Source organism: Phaenicophaeus curvirostris, chromosome 4 (genome assembly GCF_032191515.1).
Source record: "Phaenicophaeus curvirostris isolate KB17595 chromosome 4, BPBGC_Pcur_1.0, whole genome shotgun sequence".
Taxonomy (NCBI): Eukaryota; Metazoa; Chordata; class Aves; order Cuculiformes; family Cuculidae; genus Phaenicophaeus; species Phaenicophaeus curvirostris.
In genome coordinates, this window is record NC_091395.1 from 48,035,918 (window position 1) to 48,048,010 (window position 12,093).

Consider the following 12,093-nt stretch of genomic DNA (forward strand, 5'->3'; position numbering starts at 1 on the left):
AGTCTTCTACTTGAACTAGTCAATATTCACATCAGAGTTTCTTTACGGGGTCAAAACTTGATTGCTAGAAGATTGTTGTATAAAAAGGTCAGTAAAATCTTCATGTGTGTGTCCACATATGCACATTTGACACCAGTGGGAAATTCGTATCAAGTCTGAAGGAGTCACATTCTTAGAAAGAAACATCTTAAAGTAAAATTAACTTAAACTTTATGTATGAATGCAATAGCTTTGAAATATACACATATTTCTTCTGTGGGCACGCATATATGTATAGATAGATATAAACTAAGAAATTGTATTTGTATATCTGGGCACTGATAGGAAATCAGAATTGTAGCTAGAACCCTTTTGAAAATGAAAATACTTTTGCTAAACTGGTTTAAAGAGTATGCGCACAAAAGAGGATAATGATAAAATAATTGCTGGAATTGAACTGCTTTGACATTTTGACATTGTTTTAAGTTATTTGCTGTTTTAGTATACGCCAATGTTGAAGTTTTTATAGGAACAACAGTAATTGCACCACTTGAAGGGGTCATGGGGAGCCAGGGCATGGATTTGTCACTGCTGGCTGACAGTTGCAACAATCTTCATTTGCATTAGCTGTTGACTTTCTATTTTTAACTTTACAGCTGCACTCACTGGCCAATTAGCACAATAAAAGCTTTTCTGAGTTCAGTTTATAGATCTCCAGTTGGACAAGTTTTATGAATATACTAACCTTGTATGTAAAAGTCACGTTCTGAATCTGAGCTAGTTATCCCATTTTCTTTTTTTATACACAGAGAGGAGGAATAGTGTCTTCTGTAAGACCATTTATTTCATAGTATGATAATCAACTGGAGTGAATTGTCCTTAAGGATGGATGTTGTTTATCTCATCAAAGAAATAATTAAAAAGGAAATATGGTTTATTTGCAATTGTGTAAAAATGCAGTATAGGCAAGTTGTCCAAGTTTCTTTTATCAGGTTAACTAGTATAGCTGGGAAAGGTCAAGAAACTTTCAGGTATACATCTCTTATTCCAGTGCAAAAAGTAAGAATGAAACTTGAAAGGTAAATACAAGTTACTAATAATTGCCCTGATATAGTATATATATCAGACAAGCAAAACTGAATGTGATGAGTGTCTGTGTAACAGAAAGAATAGTAGGTGGGGTAATGAGTGATGTAGTAATCATTTTTTGAAAGATACTACCCCACTAGTAGCTTAGCGTTACTCTCCTTTAACGTCTAGTTGAGATCTGTTACCTCCCTGTTCAGTCATCAGTGTAGAAAGACACATGTGAAAGCATGTTAGAACTTCAGGACAAAGAAGTCCCAAAACATTTCTTCTGATAGATACATGTAGCTGTAACACATTGTACTATCCTGGGTTTATGTGGAAAATAATCATTCGGGAGCAGGCTGTATTAAAGGAAGATCTGACCTTGAACAAAACGCTCTGCCAATAACTTATCCCTGAAATAATCGACGGGCTAAACTCATCATTGGTATAAAACACTTTGTTTTCTTCTGTGCGATCTACTCTGTCCTGAGTGGGAAGGGTAAAATAATTTTACAGCTTCTACATTATATTGTCTCCTAATGAAATCATCAAAATCTCTGAATCGCATGCTTGAGCTTCAGAATTTATCTATTGCATTAAGAACTTTCCTGAAAAGTAAACAACTGTTGTCTTCAAGAATTAACTCATCTTTAGCCATGTCTCTTAAGACTGATCTTCAAAGCAGACCTGCAAAACATTTTGGAATCAAGCCAAAAATAAAACCAGGAACCAAATTCTGTAGTATTGTGAATATCAAAATAAGTTCAGTATTATGAAACATCTCTAATTTTATTTCCTTGTACTAATCTTGCCATGGTCCACAGGCTCCCCCATGAAAGCATCTATTTTTCATTTCCCCTCAGGCTGTAATTGCCTCTAACTTGGTCTAGGTTGTATTTGTCTAACAAAGCTCAAAACTATCAGTTAATTTTTGGTGTCTTGTACAATTAGGATAGTGGATGTTTCAAGAAGATTGCGATGCTCAAGTCATTATTTTGTTACAAGACCACAGGGCAAAGTATAGCTATGTGCTGTATTTTTAACATTCTGGTTGTTTCACTTATGTAGTATATATGAATTTTAAAGGATAACAAGGAAAGAAATGCTTTTTGCTATGCCTGCATTCTTGCTGTCATGCATTTTTATGGTCCATAACATAGGTAATAAGCTTACTTTTTCTTTAAAGATTTAATCAATTGAACATTATTCTTTTATGTCTTAACATTATCGTATATCATCTTTCAGTTATTCTAACCTCAACAGAACTATAATTTTACATAGTTTATTCTTCATATAGCTTTCAATGAATAAATTATTTTGACAGTCTGCCAATCTGATTATTTACACCATAAAAGAGATTTACTTTACATTTTTGTCAGTAAACAAATACCACTATAGAAATATGCAGCAAAAAGTTTTCCGCAGGTATTTAAAATTACAGTTTTAAAAAAAATTCAGTGTATTCTCTTACTGCTGTGATATGACATCATAAAGTGACGTGGGGCAATCAACACAGAAACCTAAGTCCCTCTCTTGGCAGAGGAGGTGTTTAATATCAGTGCATCTATATATTTTCTAATGTGTAAAGACATGGCATGGACATTGGCATTTTCTTGATATTAAATTATTCCATTGGTTATTACATTATATTTAAGTTTGGATACCAGAGAGAAAGAATTGTAATGGTGGGGAAAATTTAAATATGAACCCCTTCACTTCTTAGGATTTCTTTTGGGTTGGCCTGTGACTCAGCCACATATCCTGTAAGTATCAGCACCAAATTATTTTACTGGTTGTGGTTGTACATCTAGTTTTGTGTGTTTGTTCTCATCTCTCATTAAGAACTGATGTATGAAAAAACTTAGTTTGTACCCTCTCTAAAAATGCAGGTGCCCAAATCAGATACTTTCTTTAGTTACTTGCAGTGTTGCAGTCAGTTTGACTGCTGTGATGGTATGATGTTTTCTATATTGATACATACTTAAAACTCCTCTTTCTAGTAGTACCATGGGAATTACTTTTTAGATCAGGACTGAGAGAACTTATCATGTGGGTTGAGACAGTTATTTCTCAAGGGAACTTGAATTTCAATTTAGCTTCAAACAGACGCAGAATATAAAAAGCAGTTTGAATTTCCTGGCTGGAGTTTATGTGCTCCTTGCTCACAATTGAATGCGTTCTGTTTGCTGTCTGTCCAAGCTCATGTTATTTGGACAGCAGGTAGTTTGCAAGGTGATTGAATGTCTGCCAGAAAATGTATGTCAACTAAGCATGATTTCTTTTTATGTGACAGCATATATAATAATGCAGATATATACAACCATTAACTCCTCTCTGTTTGTATCTTTATAGATTGTCCATACATTCCTTTAGCAGTTTTATATTAAAGTTAGAATCCTTTAGATCTACAAAAATCTAAATGTGAATGAGAATATTTTATTAACTTTGCTTATAAGACCAGTAAACACAAGTATGTTTTTCCTGGGTTTTAGTTGATGTGCAAGAATGAGGAAATCTTTCCAATTTTTAACTCTCTGTGTTGTTATACATATATGCACACACACTTCTGATCTTGATATCTAATGTGGGAAAAATACTTACAATTTCATGAAAAGCACAATTCGTTAAAGCTATAATTTCAGGTTTTACAGTTCATAATTTTTAGTGATATAGAACTAAAGCAGATGTATTGGATGATTTTATTTAGACTTATAGCAAACTGTTTTGACATACTGCAGAATAAGAAAATAAATCCTCTGGGTAACCTTACTGCAATACTCATTATCCATTTCTCAACAAGCATAACAACGATATGAGCTATCAGGTTTCTAAGATTCTTTAACCACCCAGATCTCTTTACTTAATGTTCAAACCAGTATTTGTCTTGATATCAGTTCTGTTGGTTCTGGATTTATGTGATGAAGGTAGTATTTTCCCATGGCAGCTAACACAACTTCAAGCAAAGTAAGAAAAAGCTCTTTTCCACTTCTTAGCTATTTTTTGTTGATACATGTACATTTTATAGCAGATTGGCATTTTAAATTTATGAAGTGGTCTAATAGCTGTATTTATCTCCACTCAAAAGAAAATTTTGTTTTTGGGTAAACAGACAATTTCTTTCATTTCACAAAGGCAGCATGTTTTTATTAGGTATTGACTAAATATCGTTGTGATTTAATAGTATTAATAGATACTTGACATCACATCTACAGATTTAATTTATTTCAATAGCAATCATTTATTTTCAATAGTTTATTTTAAAATGTAAATGATGACATTTTCAAAACTTGTTGTCTCAACTAGATAGAAACTATTTCTCTACATCTTTCAATGTTTTAGTTCTCAAAAACCTGATGTCCCATTTTTGGGATGAATGCAAGAAAGGCTTTGTATCCCTTTTGTTTGTTTCTTGTAGTGAGAAAGATCCAGTCCAGAGCAGGCAATATCATTAATTATTAATGATTAAGAGACTTAGTCAAGATATCGGAGACCAAGGTTCAAATTCATGCAATCTCCAGTATAAATCATGTCCCAGGTAAGTGTCCTACTTATAGGCTATTAGTCCTTCTGGTTTCTGACATTCCTTTTTAATAGGTACATGACCTCTATCTTGCTATCTTTTAGTCTCAAACATTAGATAACATCCTTATAACAAATTTTGTTGAAAATTCCTGTGCAATAGCTGTGTATTTATCAAGATTTATAATTCCTTTTGAAAAATGTTTAGAACATTTTTAGCCAGCTAAATAAGTATTAGAAAACTGTACATGTGTGCATGTGCTCATGGGCACATGGGCACATGCGCACACACACATGCACAGGAACATGTTTGTATAATTGGCTATGTTCTCATCTCCTTTTTATGTTGCACTGGAAAACAGAAATTTAAGCTTCTTGAATGAACCTGTCAGCTCCATGTGTGATTCAAAAGCGTGCCCGTAGTATGTCAGCAAGAGAATCTTGCTAGGTGTTAATTTACTTGTCCTTTTTTATCCTGTTTGTTAACTTCAGTGTAAAACCACAACTTCATTGAGCTGGTGGATATTTTATAAAGCTTGTGTCCTCTTTCATTTGGAGTGCACTGGGTGAGAATGAACAGATTTATTCTTGCTGTCTTTTGAGCACATCACAGTTGCTGTCCTAGGTGCAATAAACAACTTATTTTAAGCATTTCTAGTACCATTATTCTAAGTAATTTGATTTCACCTCATTTTGTATATGTACCTCTTGTATTGTACAACTCCTTTGGTAGCACTTACAAAGAAAAAAATGAGTCTTAATATTTCAGTGCAAGTATGATGTAGGTTTACTTGACTAGTAATTAATATGCACAATTTAATTAATTTCTGGAAGTCTCTGTTAGCTCTGGGGTTTTTTTTCCAACAAAAGGGTAAACTAAAAATCTGCCATGTCATAGTGGAAAGGCAGCTAATCTTAAATCAAGTTTGAAGTCTTCTGTTTGTTACATACATGCATAGCAGCAGTCTGCACTAACCATCAAGCCACTGTCACATATATTTGGTTAGCTATTTTGTAGTACCAGGCACCTAATGCAAAGGCATCTTCCAGTAAAAAGTAGGAAGATATTATTTAAAACAGTGCTATTTAATAGCACTTCTTAGCAAATAAGAATTACCTTGATTTTATGTGCAGGTTACATTATTGATTCTGAGTGACTGAATACAGATTTAAAATATTTTATTTTATTCTATAGACATGTATCCTTATATTTTGGTATTTATTCTTAGAAACTATCTCTGATGAAAAAAATGGAATAAAATTAATTTCTCACTTTTATATTCGTTTGGTCATACAGATTTAATAGCAGAATTCTGGTAAATTTCCCAACAGAATAAGGGAATAAATACTTTGAACCCTACTTAAGCTTGTAAAAATGTTTTTCATTCACTGTAGGAAGAAAATAAATTATACAATAGTTTAAGCAATTTCAATCTGACCTTGCATTTGTGGCTTTGAAAAATTGTACTGTAGTATCTAGGACTTGATGTTTAGGGAAAACTGCCTATAAACAATGTTGCTTTATAGGGATGCACTGAAAATATAGGGAGGTATTTACCTGTACAAGGTCACTGCTTGCTCATTTGTTTCATTGCTTCAGATTTGTTTTGTGTAGTGTCAAGACTGATTTAGAATCAGCTTAAGGGACATGGATTCATAACTTGTACCTTTGTCCCATGTTAGCTGTCCAGCATGCCACAGGTATCTTGCCCTATGTTTCAAAAAAAGAGTGTGGGTGGCTTCATCTTATTCCACCATTCACTGCAGTGATTCTGTTGTGCATTAAACTATGACTCATAATGTCGACTATGACTGTAGAAAGTATAGAAGAGGGCAACAGCAACTTCTATTCGTGTGACAAGTTAGATAACAATGAATAGATATATTTATTTTCATTTTGTGGATATTTACCTTCTATTAAGTAATAACAATGTGTTTTAGCTGAGTGAACAATGTTTACTAGACAGCTTATTCTTAATCATTCACTGTGTGGATAGGCTGGAATGAGTATCTCAGAAAAATTTCTCAAATATTTGCTTTAATGAAAATTGACTTAATTTCCATTATTGGCTTTTAGCTGTGTTCCCTTTCCATGTGTATTCTAGGATGAGAGTGTTTGTGGAAAGTGAGGTTTTCAAAATAATATTATCCAGATAACTGAATTCTTAAAGGTTTATCCAATAGGCACTTAGATCAGTCCAATTGCATAGCCTGAATAGCAGATGTTTGTAAAGAGTTGTTGATGTGCAGTCATGGTATGGAAGGAAGGGAAAAGCCTTAATTTCATATATTAGGGTTCAAAGAAATAATCAACATAAAATCATTATATGAAAAGATAAGAAGGCTAATGCCTCAGCATGTATGTCTCAAATAGGGCAACCAAAGCAGACTAAGTTAATTTTATAGTTCAAGCCAAGACGCAATGTTTATCTGCGTATATAGTACAATAAAGTTTTACAGTCTGTGCTTGGAATCCTGCTTTTATTTGTACCAATAATCCATCTTGAAATCAGCACAAGTCTGTGTAAAGAAGCAGAATGCAGTTGCATCAATCTAGCCTAAATTAGACCTAGTACACCTAGAATTATAATGAAAATATATAGGAAGATGAGATAGAATATGTGGTGATACATATCTTAGGTGGCAGAGTGTTTCCTACTCTTTCTTATAAGTCAGGATGTTAGATGAGTGGTTGGAATCCCAGACAGGATTAAATGATGAAATCAAATTCTTCAAGCAGGAATAATATAGCAGAATTTTAATTTTTTTTTTTTAAATTAAAAATGTGAATAAGATATTTGTGTGACCTGCTGGGGATAAGCAGAAAACATTTTAAGACCTTTACCTAAAAGATCCAACACTGATGATACATCCTGTTTATGTCTGAAAGTCATTATTTACTATACTGCTAGATACAATCAAGGAATAAAAATCAAGAAATCCAATAAAAGTAGAATATAAATCATATTTCCAGAGGCAATGTAGAAATTGTGGAACCACAACAAAACATAAGTCAGTGTTATCATTCCATCCTAGAGCTCTTGATTGTAATATGAATTTGACTGCTTTTTCTTGAAAAGCCTGATCCCACAAGCTTGTCTAATGATTCGTTATTGCAGGCAACACAACTCATACCCATTCTGTCACATCAATGTCCATCATGCCAATAATGTATTCAGTTGAGCATTAACTCTCAGAGACCTAGTACAAATTTTTTTACTATGCTATTCTGCTAAATAAATAAATTTTGCAGTGCCTGCTTGTAAGATCTTGAGAGTTTTGAGTCTATTTATTGCATCTTATAAAAAAAATCAATCAAAAATAAGCTGTTGCTTATCTTAACATCTATGATAGTGAAATGTGCATTTTTATGGTGCACAGAATTGATCTTAACTAGAGATCTTTCTTTCTTCTGACCCCACTGAAAAAATGTCTACATATTAGAGCAATAGCAAGAATTTCTTTCCCAAGAAAATATTTTACTATGTTCATTTTTTCATATCATTTTCAAAGTTCAGGTTTAGAGAAATAAGAGGGTAATACATTACTGTCAAATTCAACAAACCAGAATAATTTAAATAAATATAATAAAAATACATTATAAATTACTGTACATGAATTTTGATTGACTAGCTCAACTTTTAATCAGTCTTTGTATTTTTATATACCCTGATGGCATATGTGAAAAAGAGAAAGAGTTCTTTTCATAGAATGAAAATCAGAATTCCTGGCTGAGTAGGAGCGATATTTTAATAGTGAAGGTAAATTAATCTAAAAGTATAGATAGAAAGTGTCATGGTTTACATTTTAATTAGCTGGTGGTATTATATTGGTTTGGCACTTCCATAATTAAAATGTTAATTTTAAAGGGAGAGGGTTGATTTTTATGCTTAGTCCTACATTATTTTATATTATTTTGCTCTCAGTTTTAAATTTCATTAATGATTTGCAAAGTGATTTAAATCACTTAAAGACTTAACAACTACCTTTAGAAATTCCTTATTGATTATCATCATCATCTTGTTTGTGATTTTTATTATGTATACATTGAAATGCTTCAAGAGAAATACATCTAGTATCATTTAATGAGAATTAGAAATCTTTGTGGCGCTTCTTAAAGTCTTTTTAAGTCTTTTTTTTTGTTTGATTCTTTTTTTTGGGAGTGGTTGTTTTGGTTGTTTGGTTGTTAGGGTTTTTTTTGCATTAATGATGTAAGTAAGTTTAAGTTCAGCTCTTTTTTTAATTGACCTCAACTTAAATCATTGTCATAGCCCTTTAAAGTGAAGAGTCTCTCTTTTCTCTAAAGAAACCCTGTATACAAGATGGCTAGAGGAAATTCCTTTGTTGTGGTTATAAAAGGGTTGCAGTCTTTCATGGTACCTAAGCAGGGATCTGATGGACATCAAAAAAAGGCAAAGATTATGGCAACACAGAGTCTGTGGCAGCTATGAAAGTTTTGGGGAATATGTTTTCTGTAAATTCTCAAGTCATTTCTGATTTTTAGCAAGACTGTTCTCTGTTTTTTTATATGAACTTTCAAAAAATAAATATCCTGTTATAAATTGTTATTTGAGCTTTGTCAAAGGACTCCTGTTTTAACACTTAATAAAGCTGCAATCTGTAGCTTACTGAAGGATAACAAAGCTTTCACCTTCAAGAAAATAACATTCAATGACAGGTGAAAGTTCTTATTGCTGTACAAATTAATAAACAGATTTTATAGTCTGAAGGGAAATACTTATGAATTTCAGATTCATAGTGTGTTTGAATAAAATTACTTCAGATAGCATAAGGTTCAGGTGAAACCTGAGCCACTTATGAAAAACAAAAGTATAACAAAACACCTGATAAGGATTAACTTGTAAAGGGGAAGCTTTTTTAAGAATTTAGAACACTCTTAAATAATTGTTTCATTGCAAATGTAAATAAGCATAGATTATGCCAAAGGATGTCACAGATTCTTAAAGGTGTAAACTCAGCTGAAATATTCTGGCAAGCTACTAGTATTCATTAAGAGAAGATCTAAGGAGTTCATCTGAGTAATCCAGTTTTATAAATAGTTCACAGTACTTTGTCCTAGCTAAGTGAAATATTTTATTAGAGCATTGTTCAACCTTTAATTAGCTCATCATGTACAAATCATTTATTGACACACAAAAAAGATATCCCTAAATAATAATTTTATATCAAGTAATCTGTATTTATTACAGAGAAAATTTCCCAAATTTTTATTTGATAGCTGTGTAGCTTGCTGGACATTAAAACCTCTGACTACTTCTACCTGTACTGTTGAAAATTATTAGAAGTATTTTTAAAAACTTTTTCATACTTTTGTGTGGCATTTTTGTATGCTGTAGCAGTTGAAACTTTTCTTATACACACTGTTTTAAAAAAGTCATTTTATGTTAGCAGTTAATGGCTTGGTTTTCAAATGTAATTGTAAGTCAATATTGATGATACGTATGTTGTTAAAAAAAAACATCCTGCGTAACTTTTTGCCTGTTGATCTTGTAAAAACACCCTTCTGGAGTCATTATATGTGAAATATTTCCTTTTTGAACATTAGGATCATTGCGGTAGTTTTTGTGCGTAATGTACACGGTATACTGGGTGAACTGGGAAAAACCACATGTAGGGTGAGGAAATACTATGTTATAAAAGAGCACCATGTGATGATATTGCAGGCTGTGAAGCCTCAAAGCAGGATACTGAACATATTGATTGGAGGTGGAATAGTGTAGTATAGTATGCAAACACATAATTTTGGTGCCTGGCCAGGATACTGATGATCAGTAATTATTCCATAGTTTATTTTGAAATTATCAATACTTGGAAAACACCCTCTGCTATTTCTTAATAGAATGATAGTTTTTATTCTGCTATCAACCAAAGAAAATGTAAAATGGAATCACCTCTGATCCACATACAGCAGGCTGAAGGTATGGTGACAGTGTTACTGAGATATGAGATGATAATTTTCCCAAACTCCATAGAAACTAAGAAATAATCGGTAGAAGAGACAAACCAAACTTTCCAATCTAAAATTATTGTAAAGTAAAAGAAGAAAAGACTTGCATATTTTCATTAAGAAATTTTTTTTTTATTTCACAAAGAAGATCTTTGTATTAAATGCTACAACTTCCTGCTGGTATGTTTTAGATTCATCTACTTTAAAGATAAAACAAATCTATATGCCCATATAGACAGGACAAGAGGGAACGACCTCAAGCTCCTCCAAGGGAGGTTCAGGCTTGACATCAGGAAAAAAAAAATTATGGAAAGGGTCATTGGGCACTGGAACAGGCTGCCCAGGGAGGTGGTTGATTCACCTTCCCTGGAGATGTTTAAAGGACGGGTGGATGAGGTGCTGAGGGGCATGGTTTAGCAACTGATAGGAATGCTTGGACTCGATGATCGCAGGGATCTTTTGCAAACTAGTGATTCTGTGATTCTGTGATAACAGCAGCCTTCTAAGTTCTTTCAAACTCTGTAAAGTCAGCAAAAATTCTTGAATGTTGAGACAATGACATAATAATATTAGTTATTTTTCCTTTTCCTCCACTTTTATTAGTATTAACTGTTTCAATTATTTTTCTTTTTATTCCCCCAGTCCATGGTCTTAATCAATATGACCCATCACCATGTGATTATCAGCATGAAGGATATAAATCGACATTACTTGGCATGTTACTTGAATGTAGTCTTATGGTAGTAATGAGAATGGGGTCAGGAAGTTAAAGAAATAAAATAGTTTACTGTAATTTTATGTGGAACTATTCATATAGATGAACTTCAGAATCTGTTGTATACATTTGAGTTCCTACATGCTGCCAAATGAAAGTAAAAGTGTGTGCAGGAAAGGCGTGCATTGGAAAGGGAAGAAGAAATGGAAGGGAGAAGCAAGGACTAACCTAATGTGGCAAAAAATATGAGATGGAAAGAGAAATATAATAACAAAAATTTGAAATAAAAGGGAAAAAAGCCATTTATGTTTCAAGTAAAAATTTTCTTAGCTAATAGATAATAATAGCCTCAGGCAGCAATGTGTTTCAAAATGAAAAACAGGACATACCACTAAAATTAAAATTATGACAGCTCTAGCACATAGGATATACCGCAAAGAAGTTTTCTAGTCTTCTGAGTAAGTCATTTGACGAGAACTATGAAAATCAGAATTTGATTTTTAGCAGTCTTGGCAGCTGCCTAGCTGTGGATATTCATGATTTATCGATTTGTTAATTAAAAATGGAAGTTATTGGCAAATCCCATGAATATTTAAGAACTAGATAATGTAATCAACATGAATATATAAGATACTAGAATTTTGCAACTAAAGAAATACATAACACAATGGATCAATTAAAATACCTGTGGTTTTTGGTAGCTAGTTTATTCCTATCAGTATCAAAGGGAATAAATGCAAGTTGTCTTGATTACAGTGTGGTGAAGGAATATGTTTTGATCTGGGGCTGTTTGTTCGATTCTTATGCATCTTATGTCATTGTTTGCTCTTTTATGCCATTT

At 32.7% G+C, this 12,093-nt stretch overlaps 1 protein-coding gene across 3 annotated transcripts in view; it reads left to right on the top strand.

Moving 5' to 3' along the window:
- Positions 1-12,093, top strand: part of SGCZ (sarcoglycan zeta) — a 419,779-nt gene that overhangs the window by 217,366 nt on the left and 190,320 nt on the right. For 2 of the 3 annotated variants that reach the window (XM_069855985.1, XM_069855986.1), the window contains one exon: positions 4,466-4,585. The exons of the other annotated variant lie outside the window; for it this stretch is intronic. In XM_069855985.1, the coding sequence (XP_069712086.1) occupies positions 4,509-4,585 (77 nt within the window). In that variant the 5' untranslated portion in view covers positions 4,466-4,508. The remainder of the gene's footprint in view (positions 1-4,465; positions 4,586-12,093) is intronic. 3 annotated transcript variants of the gene reach the window in all.